We start from the raw sequence: 21,666 nt of genomic DNA, 5'->3' as shown, positions 1-21,666 counted from the left end.
TTTTTTCTGTAATATTTTATATGTTAAATTTATAATAACTTTATTATATATTATAAATATATTATCAAATGTTTATTACATGTATAGTTATTAATATGCGTCCATTTATAGTAGCTTAAAAATTTTATAATATGTGAAAAATAATCAAAATATTTTATCTGAAAAAAGAAAAATTTAAAATCAATTATCTAAACCAAACCAATCGAATCAAAGCGAAAATCAAGGTTTGGTTTGGTTTTTAATTATGAATGGTTTGATTTGATTTAATTTGACTCGTTTACCGTTTACGAAAACAGTTACACTTGATTATCACAATTGATATTTGATAATGTTAATATTACATGACATATTATCTACATATATGTGACTGCAAAGTTTGAATATATACTAGTTACTCTGCACACGCGATGCGTGTGTGTACAATTTTTTTTATCATTATCGATGGACTAAAATGAAATTTGACAAATTATGGAGGGACTAAATTGATATTTGAATTGTTGAAATAAAAAAAATAAAAATAAAAGTGTGTGTTGAAATTGAAAAAAAAAGTGTAATATTAGTATCATATAATGATAAAATTGGAAGAAAAAATTGGTGTCCTTTTTAGGTAGTTATTATCATGTCCTCAGTGTGTGTGTCTATATATATATATATATATATATATATATATATATATATATATATATATGAGGAGGAATAATAAGGTGTGGGAGCTAAGCAACTGTTGCCATGTCTTCCACAAGCATTGTCTTGAGAAGTGGCTGTGCCGCGGTTGACGTGCCCTCTGTGTCGCTCGTATCTGTTGGCTGGTAGCTCTGTTCCGCCCGCCCGTGGTGCAGCCGAGCTGGGCGGTGGAGAAATTGCTTTACTTTCTTGGAGATGATCTGCTTCCTTGGTGCAATCCTTTTTCTTGATTCTTGATGCATGGAATGGGGTTTTTGTGAAGTCCCTATTAGAACAGAGTACAACCAGAGATTCTTTGGTTTGGACGTTTATTCAATAAATTCAAATTGAATTGTCATCTTCGGTTCGATTCGGTTTGAAAAATTTTCAAAGATTGCGGTTTTCTAAATAAAAACTTGACATGTGGTTTTGAATGATTTTGGGCGATTATAGACGGTTTAATGACTAAGTAGGAACTCAAAAGGTTAACTAATATATTATATCAAAATATTTAAACTAATCTAAAATATGGAATGGACATTAATAATAGAGTGTATTTAAAATAATAATAATAAAAAGCATAGTCCAAATTATATTAAAACGAAATTAGATAAACTAAATATCAAATTTTAAAATCAAATAATCTAAGACAGAACAAAACCTTTTAAAAATCCTACTTTCAAAATAATCATTTGATTTATTATTCCATAATAATTTTAACGACCAAATTCTGAAATATGAATAAACCATCATTAATGAAAATCTACGGAGACATTAATGGAAAAATTATTCAAGTAATGATTAATGGAAATGGTTCATTTTAATCCTCCTGCTTTTCAATTCTAATTGTGAAAATATTATTCAAGTTCATAATAACATGATTTAATTAGTTGTTGTTCGTGAATTTCTTATATAATTTCCGTCAAATTCATCATTTAAATTCTTAGCTTATAACTTACCGAAGAATTTAAAACTAACAATCAAATCAGGATTCGTGTTACTTGATAATAGAAGACAGATTACTCAATTTGACACGATCTCGTGGCTGACACAGTTATGTACTTTTCTATGTAAACATATACATATCAATCAATGATTGATGTAATAGAGAATATTACATGAATTTTCGCAAAAGAATTTTTTCCATTAGCCAAGCAAAGACTTGAATCCAAACATCACCCCAAGCACATATTCATCTATTGCTTCCTTATAAAGGCGAACAAGGGGAGTATTTATGATATGCACTTGGTCTGATGCGAATTAATGAAGCAGCGTGTAAAATTGCATGTCCCCATATAGAAATAGGGAGCTTTGTTTTCATAATCATTGGTCTAGCAATCATTTGCAGACGTTTAATCAATGATTCAGCCAATCCATTCTGTGTATGTACATGAGCAACAGGATGCTCAACAATGATTCCCATAGACATACAATAATCATTGAAAGTTTGGGAAGTAAATTCACCAGCATTATCAAGTCTAATTTTCTTGATTGTATAATCGGGAAATTGATTCCTTAATTTTATTATTTGAGCAAGTAATCTTGCAAATGCAACATTTCGAGTTTGACAATAAACATACATGTGACCATCTGCTGGAGGCATCAATCAATACCATAAAGTATCTGAATGGTCCACATGGTGGATGGATTGGTCCACAAATATCACCCTGAATACGTTCAAGAAACATTGGTGATTCAGTTTGGATTTTGGCTGGTGATGGTCTTATAATAAGTTTTCCAAGAGAACATGCTTTACATTGAAACTTATTATTCTGAAAGATCTTCTGGTCTTTCAGCGGATGACCATGTGTATTTTCTATAATTCTTAACATCATTGTTGAACCAGGATGTCCCAATCGATCATGCCAATTGGTTAATATTGAAGAATTATCAACTACCATGTTTGATTCAATCGATCTTATATGTGTATAATGCAATCCAGTAGGGAGCATTGGTAGTTTTTCAATCACATATTTCTTTCCTGATTTATATGTGATAAGACACATATATTTCTTATTCCCTTCATTCATTGTTTGAGTATCATACCCATGGGAATATATATCATTAAAACTCAACAAATTTCTTTTCGATTGTGGTGAATATAAAGCATCATTGATCAAAAATTTTGTACCATTAGGTAACAAAAATTGTGCTTTACCACATCCTTTAATCAAGTCTACATGACCTGATATTGTATTCACCGTTGTTTTTGTTGGTTTTAGTTCCAAGAAATATCTTTTATCTCGGAGGATAGTGTGCGTTGTACCACTATCGGGTATGCAAACTTCAGCTTTGCTCATAGCATTTTCCATTTTTTGAACTTCAAAAAAAATATGCAATGAAATAAAATTACTGGCAATATATATTTAAATATAACACATATCATAATTATACAATAAAACATTATATGGATACATGAAAAATAAATTATTGTACATTTATATTATACCACTATATTGTTCATTTTCAGAGAAATCATTGAGAAAATCTGCAGCATCAATATTGTTCATTTCTATCCCACCAACATATTGATCATTTCCAGAGAAATCATTCATAAATCACCAGCATCAAAATGAGTTGAATCACTCAAAAGGTCACTGCGTTCAGTGAAGTTGGTCTCCTTTTCTTTCCCCTTTAATGATTCTTTATAAAGTTTACAAAGGTGTTCAGGGGCTCGACAAATTTTGGACCAATGTCCTGGAGTACCACATCTGAAACAAGAACTTTCATATTTTTTTGAGTGATTCTCATTAACACTTGTATTCTCATGATGCCTTTTCTGTGGATGGTTTGGGACGCTCTTTTGAGATGAATTATAAAAATAACTATCTCTATTGTTTTCAAAACCACGGACTCGACCACGACCACGGCCAATTCCACGTCCACGTCCACGTCCACGTCCACGACCTCGACCTCGACCTCGACCAAAACCTTGTCTTTGAATTTGATTTTGGTTTCCAGGTTTAAATTCATTTTTACTTACAGCATTTACTTCTGGAAATGCTGTTGATCCAGTGGGTCGGGACTGATGATTTCTCATTAATAGCTCGTTGTTTTTTTCCGCCACAAGAAGACAGGCGATGAGTTCAGAATATCTCGCAAATCCACGTACTCTATATTGTTGCTGTAGAGTAATATTTGATGCATGAAACGTGGAAAATATTTTTCAAGCATTTCTGATTCTGTGACCTCATGTCCACAAAATTTTAGCTGCGAGATTATTCGATACATCGCTGAATTATAATCGCTGACTTTCTTAAAATCTTGGAATCTTAACATATTCCATTCATCACGGGCGGTCGGAAGTATAACTTCCCTTATATGTTCAAATCTTTCTTTGAATCCTTTCCACAAAGCCATGAGATCTTTTTCAATTAAATATTCACATTTCAATCCCTCGTCGAGATGTCGACGTAAAAATATAATGGCTTTTGCCTTTTCTTGTGATGTCGATATGTCATTTTCTTTTATTGTCTCACTTAGACCCAATGACTCAAGATGCATTTCTACATCGAGAGTCCATGGCATATAATTTTTTCCCGTGATGTCGAGCGCAACAAATTCGAGCTTTGTCAAATTTGACATGGTGGTACTAAAAAAATTACGATGCATTTTATTAGTTAATGAATATTGCAATACAAAGTAATGGATAAACAACAAGTACAAGCATTTGTAAAAATAAAAAAAACACACGAGGAGGATATTCTCCGATAAATAAAAGACTCGTGAGTATGATAACCAAAATAATTAAAAATAACCTTGAGAAAGGCATCTTCTTTTTTCTTCGAAAATTTAGTGAAGAATAATTTTTAGAGAAGAAGAGAAAGTTGGAGTGATTGAATGTGTTTATGATATCATATTTATAGGGCAAAAATTAGCCGTTTTGTTACCGTTTATGACCGTTGGTGTATAAAAAAATAAAGGTATGTATTTGTATTATTTTATGGTAATAATATGGTGTATATAATATTAGACATATTTAAATAATTATGTATACCATATCATATTATTATAATGATGTGTCATAAGATATTTTATTTAAAAATCTTATAGGCTTTTATACTTGTCGTATCCCTTACCGGGAGTGTGAGATGTCGTCTTAACATCCTCCCAAGATTTATAACAAGTTTTTGAAAAATTTATTTTTATTATTAATAATAATATTATATTATATATAAATATATACACAATAAATAAATAACAGTAAAATAAATATTATTACTTTTGTTACCTTTTTCTTCTGTTTGGAGCTTGGAAAAGGATGGATGACTTTTAGAGTTTCGTGCTGATAAAGTGTTGTGAAAAAGTAAAAATTTATGGTAAAAAGTAAAAATCTCAAACTCTGAAAATTTACCAAACTTCACACTTTATAATATTTTTCTCTCTACTCAATTGTGATTTTCTTCACAAATGAGAGATCTATTTATAGGAAATCTTTACAAATAATCCAAAAATAAAATACATCATTACCTACATCATCACTACACTAATTTTCAATATTTACAACTCTTATTTTCAACCTTCAACATTCTAATATTCAATACACACATTTTAAATATATTTTTCAACACGATTAACATTATTGTTCGATTTATTACTCTCTCCCATTCAAAATTTTGTAAAAGATTCATTTCCCTATCGTATCTGATGTGTAAATGCTATCTTGAAACCTTTGGTGATGTAGATGCCTTTATCTCAAACTTTTTTCTGTAATATTTTATATGTTAAATTTATAATAACTTTATTATATATTATAAATATATTATCAAATGTTTATTACATGTATAGTTATTAATATGCGTCCATTTATAGTAGCTTAAAAATTTTATAATATGTGAAAAATAATCAAAATATTTTATCTGAAAAAAGAAAAATTTAAAATCAATTATCTAAACCAAACCAATCGAATCAAAGCGAAAATCAAGGTTTGGTTTGGTTTTTAATTATGAATGGTTTGATTTGATTTAATTTGACTCGTTTACCGTTTACGAAAACAGTTACACTTGATTATCACAATTGATATTTGATAATGTTAATATTACATGACATATTATCTACATATATGTGACTGCAAAGTTTGAATATATACTAGTTACTCTGCACACGCGATGCGTGTGTGTACAATTTTTTTTATCATTATCGATGGACTAAAATGAAATTTGACAAATTATGGAGGGACTAAATTGATATTTGAATTGTTGAAATAAAAAAAATAAAAATAAAAGTGTGTGTTGAAATTGAAAAAAAAAAGTGTAATATTAGTATCATATAATGATAAAATTGGAAGAAAAAATTGGTGTTCTTTTTAGGTAGTTATTATCATGTCCTCAGTGTGTGTGTCTATATATATATATATATATATATATATATATATATATATATATATATATGAGGAGGAATAATAAGGTGTGGGAGCTAAGCAACTGTTGCCATGTCTTCCACAAGCATTGTCTTGAGAAGTGGCTGTGCCGCGGTTGACGTGCCCTCTGTGTCGCTCGTATCTGTTGGCTGGTAGCTCTGTTCCGCCCGCCCGTGGTGCAGCCGAGCTGGGCGGTGGAGAAATTGCTTTACTTTCTTGGAGATGATCTGCTTCCTTGGTGCAATCCTTTTTCTTGATTCTTGATGCATGGAATGGGGTTTTTGTGAAGTCCCTATTAGAACAGAGTACAACCTAGAGATTCTTTGGTTTGGACGTTTATTCAATAAATTCAAATTGAATTGTCATCTTCGGTTCGATTCGGTTTGAAAAATTTTCAAAGATTGCGGTTTTCTAAATAAAAACTTGACATGTGGTTTTGAATGATTTTGGGCGATTATAGACGGTTTAATGACTAAGTAGGAACTCAAAAGGTTAACTAATATATTATATCAAAATATTTAAACTAATCTAAAATATGGAATGGACATTAATAATAGAGTGTATTTAAAATAATAATAATAAAAAGCATAGTCCAAATTATATTAAAACGAAATTAGATAAACTAAATATCAAATTTTAAAATCAAATAATCTAAGACAGAACAAAACCTTTTAAAAATCCTACTTTCAAAATAATCATTTGATTTATTATTCCATAATAATTTTAACGACCAAATTCTGAAATATGAATAAACCATCATTAATGAAAATCTACGGAGACATTAATGGAAAAATTATTCAAGTAATGATTAATGGAAATGGTTCATTTTAATCCTCCTGCTTTTCAATTCTAATTGTGAAAATATTATTCAAGTTCATAATAACATGATTTAATTAGTTGTTGTTCGTGAATTTCTTATATAATTTCCGTCAAATTCATCATTTAAATTCTTAGCTTATAACTTACCGAAGAATTTAAAACTAACAATCAAATCAGGATTCGTGTTACTTGATAATAGAAGACAGATTACTCAATTTGACACGATCTCGTGGCTGACACAGTTATGTACTTTTCTATGTAAACATATACATATCAATCAATGATTGATGTAATAGAGAATATTACATGAATTTTCGCAAAAGAATTTTTTCCATTAGCCAAGCAAAGACTTGAATCCAAACATCACCCCAAGCACATATTCATCTATTGCTTCCTTATAAAGGCGAACAAGGGTCCGTCATGTTCACTCTTCTAGATTTTTCTATGAAATGTCAAAATCTTGACTTATTTTGAAGTTAGGAATTTTTAAGTAGTCAAATTTTGACATTAACATGCACTGAAATTCATATTATCACATCAGATATTGATGACATATTCGATATCACGTCAATATATACTTAACAAAAATAACTAAATTACGAAAAAAATCAATTTAATGTACTAAAACACAATCAGTACTAATAAACTTGTAGTTTGTTCCTCGGTCCTTCATTAAAAGGCAAAAACTTGTGTGAGACGATTTCACGGGTCGTATTTTGTGAGACGGATCTCTTATTTAGGTCATCCATGAAAAAATATTACTTTTTATGCTAAGAGTATTACTTTTTATTGTGAATATCGGTAGGGTTAACTCGTCTCACAGATAAAAATTCGTGAGACCGTCTTACAAGAGACCTACTTCTCGTTAAAATATTAATTACGGAAAGTTAACCTTTTTTCATGCATTGAACAAAAATTTATCTTTCAAACGAGGTATACTTCATCTTGAAATTATGGAATCAGTTCCTTGTTGAATCCTTGGTACAATTCCTTCCCTTTACCCCCCCACAAAGTACCAACTTTCCAATGCCAACACAACGAACAAAAGGCAATATTATTTTTCTTGTTTATATAAAACAATAAAGATAAGCTGAGAATTAGTTCCAGGATCATGGGTTTTCATTACATGTTCATGACCCTTTTTTTTATTTCCATTCTAGGTAGACGTCTGCGAGTCGATGGACTCGGTTGTAACTGGGGAACACGAGCCACTCACCCACTCCCTCCAAACATAGTTGTGAATCTCATGAAAGTAAACGGATTCGACAAAGTGAAGCTATTCGAAGCCGACCCCTGGGCTATGCAGGCACTAGGCAGGTCTGGGATCCAAGTCATGGTTGGGATCCCTAACGAAATGTTAGCGTCGTTAGCGAGTAGCGTTCGAGTTGCTGAAGAATGGGTGTCACAAAATGTTTCCTATTTTTTGTCCCAAAAGGGGGTGGACATAAGGTACGTAGGTACACTTTTGTTAAAAAATTTGAATTGATCTTTCTGAAAACTTAAGCTAATTAATAATATTGTACGTTAACTCGTCTGTTTGTGTGTAAACAAAGGCCTAAAACAAACACTAAGATCAATTTTATAAAAATACAAATTTTGATAATCGATTATTCAAAATTTGAATTTTTCCTAATATTTGTTTTTTTTGAAATTTACTTTGTGTTTTTGTCTGAGCGCTGACACAGACATTGCTAACATGTCGAGTCACAACGATAATCGACGGAATGTGAAAAAATCAATTTATATATACTAAAATTTGATTATTACAAAACCAATTTAATTTTTTCTTTCCCCATATTTCAAGCATAAGATATACCGGCAATATTGATCATATAATTTGTGGTTATTCAGATATGTTGCTGTTGGAAACGAACCATTTCTCAAGACATACCAAAACAAATTCACACAGGTAACACTTCCAGCCCTACAAAACGTCCAAGCAGCCCTGATCAAGGCAGGTCTAGGCCGGGACGTAAAAGCCACCGTCCCGCTCAACGCTGATGTTTACGAAACTGGAACAGGCCTGCCCTCAGGCGGCAACTTTCGTGCTGATATCCACACCCTAATGGTTTCCTTGGTCAAGTTCCTCAGCCAAAATGGGGCCCCCCTTACAATCAACATCTACCCTTTTCTCAGTCTTCAAGCGGACCCTCATTTTCCTGTCGAATACGCCTTCTTCGATGGCTCTGCCTCTCCTCTACTAGATGGATCCATCGCCTACACCAACGTGTTCGAAGCAAACTACGACACACTCGTTTCAGCCCTGGAGAAGAACGGGTTTTCTTCCATTCCAATCATCGTAGGCGAGGTAGGTTGGCCATCAGATGGGGACCCGAACGCAAACCCGCAGATGGCGCGAAGATTTTACCATGGTTTACTCAACCGAATAAACCAGGGACAAGGGACGCCTAAACGCAGCACCCCGCCTGATATTTACCTATTTGCTTTAACAGATGAAGATGCAAAGAGTATCGATCCTGGAAACTTTGAAAGACACTGGGGTATTTTTAACTTCGACGGGACCATAAAGTATCCCCTGGATTTAGGCAATGGAAGGAATCTCACAGCGGCAAAAGGTGTTCGATATCTGGCGAGACAGTGGTGCATTATGGCGCCTGATGCGAACATCCTGGACCCCAATCTTCCAGAGAAATTGAATTTCGCGTGCACGTATGCGGATTGCACTAGCCTTGGATTCGGGTCATCTTGCGGGGGTTTGGATGCTAGAAGCAACGCATCGCATGCGTTTAATGCCTACTACCAGAGATTCAATCAGCAGAAAGGGTCGTGCGAGCAGTTCGGTTCTTTGTCTGTTGTTACAAAGATTGATCCTGGAATTAGGGACCCTTCTTGCAGGTACGAGATAATGATTGATACTGGAAAACATGAGCTCGTTAGTAATCCAGGGACATCATCGGGCCATGTGATGATTCGTGGTTCGGTTGTCGCTTGGTGGTTGTTTATGTTGTTTTTGGTTTGCTTGTAAGAAAACGAAAATTTGAATTAGTTGTAGGAGGAGGAGGAAAATGATTTGAGTCATATCGAATTCTTAATAAATCTTTCTAACTAACTAATCGTGTTTGTAGTTTGTACAGAGATGTATTGGTAGCCTAAAATAGACTACATTACCAAAGATACAAGAAAAAGCGAAATCGAATTTCGAATTTCCTAATTAAAACTGATACCAAACCGAGAATCGTCAAAACTGAAACAGGCTAATTAGTAGGCTTAACTGAACAATGGAATTTGCTCGAAATATACTGCAGCTCAATTCGAAATGATGAGTCTTATTCATTGGCCCTTTTCAATCCGAAAATTCGATTTCAGGATAGAATATAGAATTAAATTTTAAAATATTTTTAAAAATAATTCGTACGTAGGTGAAAATTTTTTGATGGTTGAACAACATGCAGTTATTAAATCGTACCAACACATGCAGTTAGATGCAAAATTAATTATGCTAACCGGCTTTCACCCAGGACTTGAAAATAAGCATTGTCCTGTATCAAACAAAATATTTGAAAATATTTTGGATCATTTTTTTTAATCTAATAGATCACATCTTACCCCGAGCTAAATTCTGGAAACAGTGGGGCAAATTCTATTACAGATGTTGAATGAAGAGAAAAATGTTATCCAAACTGATTGCTCAGGAGCCAATGTGTTCTATCTTTACATGCAAGTAATAACCGTAACTGCTAACTAACTCTCATAACTAACTTCAATAGTGTTCTGCTAGCTGACTCTAATAGCTCCCCCCAAGATGTACTGTAAATGTTTTGTACAGACATCTTGGACATCAAATGAGAGAGAGTTGGCAGGGAGAGTGGCTTGGTGAATATGTCCGTAAGCTGGAGATGTTAACGAATATGTAAATGCTTGATTGACTCGTCCTCGATTTTATTGTGAATGAAGTGACAATCGATCTCAATGTGCTTGGTACGTTCGTGGAACATAGGATTGTTGGCAAGATGAATGGCGGATTGTTTTGTCACAGAATATGGTGGCTGGTGTTGACATATTGATGTGGAGATCCTTGAGTAATTGGGTGAGCCATAATACTTGTTGGAACTTTTTAAGTTCGCAATCTTGATTTTGATGTCAACAAAAGTTTTTATTTTGTGTTACTAATAATCTACCTTAGTGTGCAGAAGTTAGGATCAGTCACGAGCTGTTTACATCGGAAACTGAAGACTCAACTAATTGCACAAACTGAATCAGTCTAACTGTTACGTCAATTGAGCAGTCCAGTTGATTGTCCAGTTGATAGGTGGTTCAACAAGAGAACCTCAGAAGCCTGGCTAGGCGAAGGAGTGTTCAACTGATGAAGAAACTCAGCTAATCAGTTCAACTGAACGAGAGTGAAATCAGTTCAACTGACGAGTCAAATGATTTCACCAGCCCAACTGAATATCAGTTCAGCTGACCAGTTCGGAGCATCAGTCAGAATCTTTCAGTTGTAGATGAAGACAAACTCTTTCAGTGGATTCCAGCTGTACGTGAAGGTACAAAGCCATTGTCCAGTCAAAGGACAATAATGGACGTTGCATCAGACCATTAAATTCAAAACGTTTCAGAAGGGCGGTCGGAAAGTCGAGACACAAAGTCCAAGAAACGAATTTAAGATGCAACAGATACAATAAATGAGTCTTACTGTACGTTCAGCTTTCCCGCCTATATAAAGAGAAGATTAGTGAAGACTCAACAAGAAGAAGAACAATAAAAAGAAGAACGACATACAGAAAAAAGAGCTTCAACGCAAACAAGAGAGAAAAGAAAGGGCAAGCACATTGCACATCAGCTTTCAGAAGAATTCAGCCCAGAGAGACACTTTAACGGGTTATCTGCTTAGTTTAGAAGCTTATTTCCCTCAGTGTGTGAGAACATCCTTGTTCAGTTCTCACACACAAACACTCTCAACCACTCAAATACAGTCTCTTGCACAAAGACGTTAAACTTGTTTATGTAGACACATAACGTAAGTGTTGGCTGGAAGATGATGCCTTCAGTCGTAGCAAGGGGTTCAGTTTAGGCAGTAGTGTAAGTCCTAGCTGAGTGGGTTTGCACAAAGTGTTGTCTAAATCAAAGTCTTCTAGTGGATCCTACTCGAGACGGTAGAATGGGTGACATAGGAGCCGTTGAAGTTCCATAAACATATCTTGTGTATTTAACTGATTAAGTAATGTTTTCAAACTGTTTGGATCAGTTAGAGTATCCGTCAGTTCAGTTGTCACCATAACTGGACTGATAAATGCAAAAACTAAAATACCCTTTTCTGGTTATTCAGTTTACATGAGATAAAATGTTTTCTAATATAACATTCTTCTTCACGAAGAATTACTTCGAGTTTTTTTCGCTTGATTTTAAACCAAATTCGATTTAATTCATCGGTGTTAACATTCTTAGAACACGAGCTATTGCAGCTTATTGAAGAATATAGTGTTTGAAATGCCTTCAAAGGCACTAGCACACTCGTTTCTTCAATACTTCGATAGTTTTAGTGGCCAGTGCCCTTCACTCTGCTTCACTATAAGACCTGGAAATCGTCATTTGCTTTTTGGTTTTCCATGAGATTAATGCTTCACCAAGAAAGACACAAAAACCCGTGGTTGATTTTCTTGTATCGGTGCAATTTTCCCAATCAGCATCTGAAAATGCCCTTAATTGTATGGCAGAAGTTGTTGGAAAGAAAATCCCTTGACCAGGATTAGCTTTGAGATACCTTAGAACTTGGTGTACTGCATTTAAGTGAATGGTTCGTGGCTTGGACACAAATGGCCGAGCTTGTGTACTACGAACATTATGTCTGGTCTGGACAGCGTCATATATAGAAGAAGTTTGATGATGCATCTATATTGTGTGATGTCTGTAAGCGGATTTCCATCAAGAGAAGTGAGGCATGTGTGTGTTGTCATGGGTATTGTTGATGGTTTACATGATAGTAAACCAGTATCTTCAAGTAATTGTAGTGTATAGTGGCGTTGAGATAGGGAAATTCCCTTTGATGATCTAGCGATTTCAAGACCCAGAAAGTATTTAAGATCACCTAGATCCTTAAGCTTAAATTTGCTTTAAATATCAGATTTTAGGTCTTGAATGAGAGTAGGTGATGGTCCTACTATGAAGATATCATCAACATATACAAGCAGAGCTAAGAAATAGTGACCCTCGCCTCGAGTGAACATGGTGTGATCATATGGAGACTGCCTAAAACCAGAATCCATCATAGGCATGGGAAAATTTGGTGTACCACTGCCGAGATGCTTGGCGGAGACCACAAAAGGATTTGTGAAGTTTACAGACGAGTTTCGTATCTTCTGGACGATGCTGGTCATGAGTATGAAGGCCAAGAGGAAGATCCATGTAAACTTCTTCAGAAAGATCACCATTTAAGAATGCATTGTTAATGTTAAGTTGATCAAGAATCCAATTTTGACTAGCTGCCAAGGCAAGAAGAACTTTGACAGTGGCTAGCTTTGCAACTGGGGAGAAGGTTTCGAAAAAATCCACACCTTCTCGTTGCGTGTAGCCCTTAGCAACCTATCTAGCCTTATGCCAATCAACTGAGCCATCATATTTGTATTTGACTTTGTATACCCAACGATAACCAATTGGCTGTTTTCCTGTGGGAAGTGGAACCACATATCATGTGTTGTTTTCTTGCATTGCAACAAGTTCTTCTTTCATTGTTGTGCGCCAAGAGTCAAATTTGACAGCTTGATGGTAGAATTGTGGTTCACAATGAGATGAAACATTGAGCACAAAGTTTTTATGAGAGGGAGATAGGGAATCATATGATATGTAATGGTCTAGAGGATATGCACTTGCCGAAGAAGGCGTGGAATTGTATTTTTACCATATGACAGTGGTAATCTTTTAGATAAGAAGGTGGTCGAGATGTCCTGGAGGAGTTGCGTGTGATGGTTAGAGGCAATGAAGCATAAGATGTGACTTCAGAATTACCATGTGCATCTCTAGCTACTAATTCATTTGGTATATTTGGTAGGGTAATGTTTTCAGAGGATTGATGCAATGGTTCATACTGGGCATTGAGAGGATCTTGATCTTGGCCGAGAGTGTGAATGGGAGGTTGAATATGGCATTCTAAAGGGACTTGTGTGTCAACAGGAGCTGGTTTATGAAGGACAGTTGACAGGAATGGATCAATGACTTCTGTTGCAAAGGGTATATAGGAAAAGGGAAATATTGACTCATGGAAGTGTACATCTCGTCAGATGAATATTTCCTTACTTCTCATATCTATCAGCTTGTATCCTTTCATGCCTGGTGGATATCCCAAGAAAGCACATATGCGTGCCCTTGACATAAATTTGTCACGATGGGCTGCTAGTGTAGAAGCAAACGCAAGACACCCGAAGACCTGTAGGTGTGTATAATCGACTTGTTTCTGATATAAAAGTTCAGACTATGAGTTATTTTGATTGGATGGATAAGGGACCGATTCACTAGATAAGTGGCTGTCATGATGCAATTATTCAATAAATCAAGAGGCACCCATGACTGAAAGAATAACAATCGAGATACATTAAGTAGGTGTTGATGTTTTCTTTCTACAATCGAGTTTTGTTGAGGCGTTTCAACACATGAAAATTGATGTAAAATTCCCTTATCCTGAAAGAGTTCTGTGAAGGCAAGTTCTTTAGCATTATCTGTTTGAAACGCCTTAATTCTTCTATCGAATTGTCTCTCAATCATGTTGCAGAATCTGGAGACTACACTTAAAGCTTCAGATTTGTGTTGCATGAGAAAAATCCATGTGAATCGTGTGCAGTCATCAACTAGAGTCAGAAAATACCTTTGTTTATTGACTGTGGCAACATGATAGGGCCCCCATGTATCACAATGTATAAGATCAAATGCATTGGAGGACTTGTTATTAAGAGAAACAAAAGATAGTCGTCTTTGTTTTGCTATCGGACATACTGAGCAAGGTTTGTCACCAGGACAATCAACCTTATCAAAATGAATATGTGTTTTTAAACTCTGTAGAACTTTCAGTGATGGATGTCCAAGACGGTTGTGCCAAGTTTGTGTTCCAACTTGATTAATTGAAGCTTCTGAACACAGTGAGCTAGCACCTAGAACATATAGGCCTTCTATCCTTTTACCCTTGCCAATCATCTTCTTTGTTGCCATGTCCTGAATTATGAATGAGTTACAGTAGAAACTGATCACATTTTGCGTTGTGGCAATAAGGGAGCTGACAGACAACAAATTAAATCTGAAATCTGGTATATAAAGGACATCCAATAGAACTAAAGAGTCTCCCAGTCTAATATCACCATAGAATCGAACATCCAATATGTATTATTAGGCAGCGTTACTCTTGAGTTTTCCAGTGCCTTAAGTGAAGTAAATGCACTTGCATTTGAGCAAATATGTCTAGAGGCACCTGAATCAACTATCCAGCAAGTAGCAAAATTCAGTGCACTTGGGATTGAAATGGAAAGACATGTACCTGAGATAGCCGAAGGTTTTTCACTCTCATGTTGATCATCTTTCTTGTCAGAGGCAGAAAGCTGTTGAATCATCATGTCCATGAGTTGTTCAATTTGACACTTGTCAAAGTTTTGGAAAACATTTGAGGTTGTACCCATATTATTAGCCTAAATTTCAAAATGATAAATTTGGTCAGTCCCTTGATTGACAAGAACAACATAGCTTTTGTTTCCTTGTTTGTTTCTGGTCTTGAATCCAGGTGGATAGCCATGTATTTTGTAACAATTCTCAATCGCATGACCAGGAATGTTGCAATGAGTGCAGAATGGCCTGCCTTTTGGAAATCTTGATGGTGGTTGGCTATTGAAATGTGGATGAGTTTTTTCATTCTTAATTTCAAATGCCATGTTACGGCTTGATGCATTCATGGAGCTTTGATTGCCAATGGCTCTCTGTCTTTCTTCTTGGACCACTAGAGAAAACACTCGACTGATCGGTGGCAGAGGATCAAGAAGTAAGACTTGACTTCTAATGTGAGTAAATGAATCATTCAGCCCCATAAGAAAAATCATGGTATAATCCATTTGAACATATGTTTCAAAGTTCTTGACCCCATCGCAATTACATTTCCCGCAGCTACACATGGGTCGAATGTGATTCAATTCTTCCCAAATGGCTTTGATTTTGGTAAAATAAACACTGACCGGATCTTGATCTTGTCTGAGAGTGATCAAGTCCCTGCGCAGTTGAAAAGATTCTAGGGTCATTACTTTGTTGAAAACGATCCATAAGATCATTCCAGATTTCTTTTGCTGAGTCCTGCAAAATAAGATGCTTGCTGATATATCTTTGGATACTGAGTTTAACAGCCAAGAGATGACTATATTGTTGTTCCTGACCCACGCATTGAGCAAGTTTACCTCAGAATATGATGGTTTGGGGATCGATCCGTCAACAAATCCCAACTTGTTTTTGACAGAAAGAGCAATCCGCATCGCTCTACTCCACGATGCAAAATTATCACCCGTGAGTGGTTGAGAAACAAGTACGAGCCCTGGATTATCGGAATGGTGTAGAAAATAGGGGCTCGATTCCATGAAGATGAACTTGTGTTATCGGAATGGTGTTGAGAATGGTGTTGAGAAACACCGATCGTGATGCTGAATTCCATGAAGATGAACTTGTGTTCGCCATGGATACGAGATTCTACAAGTTTGAAATGAGTTCGGAATCGAGATAAAATGAACTCACCTCTTATTCGAATGCAATCGGAGAAGACAATTGTACCGTCGATCAACCTCGAGACGGAAACTTAAAGGTTACCGCATGGAAGAGGATCTGATACCATATTACAGATGTTGAATGAAGAGAAAAATGTTATTCAAACTGACTGCTCAGGAGCCAATGTGTTCTATATTTACATGCAATGCAAGTAAAAACCGTAACTGCTAACTAACTCTCCTAACTCACTCCAATAGTGTTCTGCTAGCTGACTCTAATAAATTCTATGTCGAGATCGTTGCTAATCATATTTTAATAATAAGTGAAAATAAGATTTTCCGGTTACATTTCTTGCTTAAACTAGTCGGTAGTGAAAATGCAACACTTGAAAATCAGTGTTTTAAGCTCGAAAATTTTAAAAGTCTTCTCTACTGGACAAGCGGTAGAGCCTAGAGGCTAAAGAAGCTCTATATATTGGATGAGCGGCTAGGAGATTCATAATTAAACAGACAACGTGCTTTAAAGTGAGATTTGTTTTGAAAATACAGACTCATAACCAAACAAAAAGCAGGAATTTTTTATATTAAACCACAATATACATTTGATGTAGCTATTATATATCCCTCAGGAAATTGTTTTTCGTGTGTCCGCTTAATTATCTGTTTTTTTATGACAATTTACAAGAAATCCTTACAAATTAATTGCCTAATACCATTACAAGAAAAAACAAATACACGTGACATCTTCTGCTATTTTCGGCTACGCCGTTTTAGTAGTTTGTACGATCCAAATGGAGTCGTTCAAACGTTGAAGGTCAAGTATTTAAGGATCCATCAAAATGCAGATTATAGGTCACAACACACTCGTCTAAATATGATATCAAAACCCTTCTTGCACGATCTGCTGATATTCTTCCAAGCACAATCTTCAAGTTATTTATTTTCATACGAGGAACGACAGTGCTGCTTCACTCGTTCTTTTTTCTACAAGAGCATATATTAGATTTTTTTAGTTATTTTTTGTAACTAAAGAATCTTTCTATTCAGAAATATTTGAGTGTATTGTTGTTGCATGCTAGGAACTTCGGTAAGCTATTGATAAGTCTTGTTGAAGTGGATTTTTACTAATTTCAATTGTACTAACCAAAGTTTTTAGTACAAATCTTCCTATTAAACGAAGAAAATAGATATATATCGAATGATTACACCATATTCAAACTTCCAGAAACAACTCCAGATTACTTATTGCATCACTTAAACTATTGTTCATAACCATGTTGAAGCTGCTATCATTATATTCACCGTTCACTTAGACCAGCAAGCTTTTTTCTGTGCTTATTTATCTTTTAAGATAGCCAGCTGCACTAAGTGAGATTGAGATTTGATTTTTGTTGCTAACCCATACCCAAATAAAGTCACCAATGATTGCCAAATAATTAAAATTTTGTAAGCTTGTATTCACTTCCCCTCTAAACGCGAAACCGGTCATAACAATAATAAAACATAAGCTAATAATCAAAAATATAATTTTATATCCAAAAAACTAATATTAAATTAACAAAACTTATACATATTTTTTTTATATATTAATGCGATCGGTATAATCTTATCTAAAACTTAAAACAAATAAAAATGTTTGTTTGGTTGATTTAAAATCAATTCAAATCGTGAATGACTAACAATCGATGCAAACTATGATGCTTGATATAGTTGTACGATTTTGTTCCATTTTGGGTCTCTTAATTTTTTTACTTGATTCTATATATTTAGACTCATGGGCCCTAGCTTTGAAGAAGTGTGTTTAATGTTATCTTATAATAAATAAAAGTTTTTGTAACATACTTAATCAAATCATATAATAGGAAAATGAAATTTTTTTATCATATAACTTGAATGTTTTTTCAATTTTAGTCTTGTTACGATTCAATTTTCAGTTTTAGTATAATAATTTGCATTTTTTCCAATTTCTGCCATTTTTTGCCCAAAATTGAAATTGGTCATTTACTGACGATTTCGATTGAAAATAAATCTAGTAAGCGGACTACGTCAAGTTGTATTTCTAACATATTTATTCACGAGTGAAGTTGTAAATACAATAAGTAAACTGAAACTGAATTTAGCCAAACTGTTATGGCGAGTTTCGGTGTTTTAGTGATATCTCTTAGTTTGATGAATCAAATGACAATCCGTCAACTTTACTGATCAAAAAACTCAATTTGGAACAAGTCGTATTTCACGTCAGTTGGGCAAAATCGAATGTTACTAGGGCAAACCATTCGTCGAATGACCAAACTGATTGCACGAAAACATCAATCAGTTGGGTATGAGAAGTTGCGGTAATTTGGCCATAACTCTCAGCTCGATTATTGGAATGAAGCTATTTGGTGTGCATTGGAAAGATAAGATCATGATCTACAAATCATCTTCAGAAGTCAAAGTCTGAATTGAAGCTTAAGATGCTGATAAATGACGATTAAACTACTGATTCTGTACAAACTAATATGAACAAGGCTGATTTCAGCACACTAGTTGAGCTGCTAACCAGTTGAACCGCTGAAGCTGCTGACCAGTTCAACCGCTGACCAACAACTGACAAGTTCAACCGCTGAACAACCGCTGAACGACCAGTTTAAGCTAACGAAAATGTCCAGCAAGGCAAATTTGATTGTTGCAATTTCAGAAACAGAACAGAAACTTTCCACACAGTCATATTATTGTGTCTAACGTATATATCATTGTCGAGAACTATAAATACAACATCTTGAAAATCAAACAAGAGTTTTTTGAAGGGGATTAAAAGCAAAGGCAGTTAGCATGAAGAAATCTGCTAATTGAGAGCACGAGCCCTTATGTGAGGATATCTTTGAGAAGTTCACTGTAAATGATAAATTTCTCACACACAAGCACTCACACATCTACAAGAGAGTTGAATTCAAAATTTAGTTGAGTGAGTTTTCACACAAAGAAATTAAATATTATGTTTGTAGTCTTAGCATAAGAGACGTTAAATATTATGCGGATTGTGAGGTTGAGGCCTACAATCGAGAGCGTGCTAGGAGTTTCAATTAGACACGAGATAAGTCATAAGTTTAAATTGGTTTGTGCAAAGTGTTGTATAAATCAAAGTCTTCTAGTTTATCTTTCCCAATGGGAAGAAGATGTGACGTAAAAGTTATTAATATCTGAATATCCACGAACAAATTCATATCTATTTATTTTTAAATGTTGTGGAACAATTATATTTCGCGTTAAAAGGTAAAAATTTTAAATTGCTATATTTGAGTGTACATTTAATACCATCTTACAATTTTCGCTCTTAAATAAAATCTATTTTTTAAAACATTTTTCTTGTAGTGCTTTCAAATTTTTTAGTAATTTTATTCTTTTTATATTTTATTGAGTGTGATGATTTAATAATGTACATGGCATCACTACTCCGACATTGGCTAGAGTTATATTCTTGTTATATTGGGAAAAATGGCAAGAATAAAAAAAAATTATATAATGATGTAGTACTATTATATGACTCAAAATCAGATGTGACAAAATTACAATTTTCCCCGTTACAAAGTCTATTTCTTTAAAATAAAGTTTTACTTTGATTTTATTTTAAAACTAAAAAATATCTTTTTTATATTAAATATTGTAGTCAATTTCGACCAACAATTGAAGCCGTGTGGGGTCCCAAACTTTATTTTTATGGATATTTTGGATTTGGATCTTAAAAAATATATTTTCAACACTAGATGTAGATGCCCACTTTTATTCAAAAATATTTTGGGTTTTTATGATTAATCTTATTTTCTTTATTTTCAAAAAAGAAAAATGTTAGGTTGTATATGTATTTTATGGATTGAAATTGTAAGGCCCGAGAATTTTATCCTATTAATCTGAAATAATTTGGGGATAATTGATATGATTATAGACGGAAAGGATCGTACCGGGAAAGACGAGATAATGCATGAAAATGTGCGAGGAACAGTAGCCCTCGCGCATATGCGCGGCACAGAGGCGCGCATATGCGCGACGTGGGCAGAGGACCTCACGCATATGCGCGAAGTGAGTCGCGCATATGCGCGAGCCTGTGCAAGCGATTTCCAGAGGACCTCGCGCATATGCGCGAGCTGCCGAGAAGCTTATTCACGAGACCAGTAGGTCTCGCGCATATGCGCCAATATTAGTCGCGCATATGCGCGAGACGTGCAGAATGCACATTGAGCCACTCGTCCTCTTGCATGTACGTGGATGTATATATATATATATATACACGAATACTACATTCTTCAAAAGCAAAGAAACGAAAAGAAAATTGAGAAAAGGTTTCTGAAAAAGGGTTCAAAATCCTTACGCCTTTATATTTCAATCCGTCCGTCAGATTTTGAATCCGACTTCGGTACTGTGTTCCTATCGACGTAGCCTACAACTGGACATTTAGTATTGACAGGCTTTGAGTTCGAGACTTCGACAGAGTCAGAGTATCAAAAAGAAAGGTATAAATTAATGTTGAGTTGGGATTGCAAAACTCGAGTGAGGTTTGACTCGAGTCTCCCTAAATCACATACTTAGTTTATTACATTGATATTTGTAATTGATGAGATTGATGTTTATAGTCTATTGATATATAGCCACTGCATGTATTGACTACTGATTCGTTTAGTCATTGGCTGATTCGCCTAGTCACCGGCTGATTCGTCTGGTTATTGGCTGATTCGTCTAGTTATCGACTGATTCGTCTAAACTTTGGCCGATTCGCTTAATTACTGACTGATTCGTCTAATTATTGGCTGATTCGCTTAATTCTTGACTGATTCGTCAATTCTGCGGCTGTTTCGCCCAGACACTGGATATATGAATTATATCGATGCCGTTTAGGGTTGATTCATTCATATCGACTGAGATTCGATATAATTATCAATATCCAGACATTGGGATCCCTAGGTCAGAGTTGAGTCGAGGCTGAGACGACGCGTTGTTTGAGTCGAGTCTGTAATGACTAGTTGATTTACAGTTGTGATATCATACATGTTGTTGATTGGCTGCATGTGAATAATATTTGTTATATGCTTTTGTATATGTTTTTATATGATTGCATGTTTACATTGTTTATACTGAGATTTATTCTCACCGGAGTTATCCGGCTGTTGT

At 34.7% G+C, this 21,666-nt stretch overlaps 2 protein-coding genes across 2 annotated transcripts; one reads left to right on the top strand and one right to left on the bottom strand.

Annotated features, from left to right (window-relative positions):
- The first annotated feature begins 7,895 nt into the window (after positions 1–7,895).
- On the top strand, positions 7,896–9,901 carry LOC142506205 (glucan endo-1,3-beta-glucosidase 5-like). Its single transcript, XM_075619383.1, has 2 exons — positions 7,896–8,290; positions 8,693–9,901. The coding sequence occupies exons 1-2, from the start codon at positions 7,953–7,955 to the stop codon at positions 9,825–9,827; spliced, it is 1,473 nt and encodes a 490-aa protein (XP_075475498.1). The 5' UTR covers positions 7,896–7,952; the 3' UTR covers positions 9,828–9,901.
- A 5,567-nt stretch (positions 9,902–15,468) lies between these two features.
- LOC142504903 (uncharacterized) lies at positions 15,469–16,296 on the bottom strand. The gene has a single exon (XM_075617744.1). It carries the CDS (start codon positions 16,294–16,296, stop codon positions 15,469–15,471), a length of 828 nt encoding a protein of 275 aa, XP_075473859.1.
- Between the last annotated feature and the right edge of the window lie 5,370 nt (positions 16,297–21,666).

The sequence above is a fragment of the Primulina tabacum genome, chromosome 10, assembly GCF_025594145.1.
Source record: "Primulina tabacum isolate GXHZ01 chromosome 10, ASM2559414v2, whole genome shotgun sequence".
Lineage (NCBI taxonomy): Eukaryota > Viridiplantae > Streptophyta > Magnoliopsida > Lamiales > Gesneriaceae > Primulina > Primulina tabacum.
This window is presented reverse-complemented; position numbering and strand designations above follow the sequence as displayed.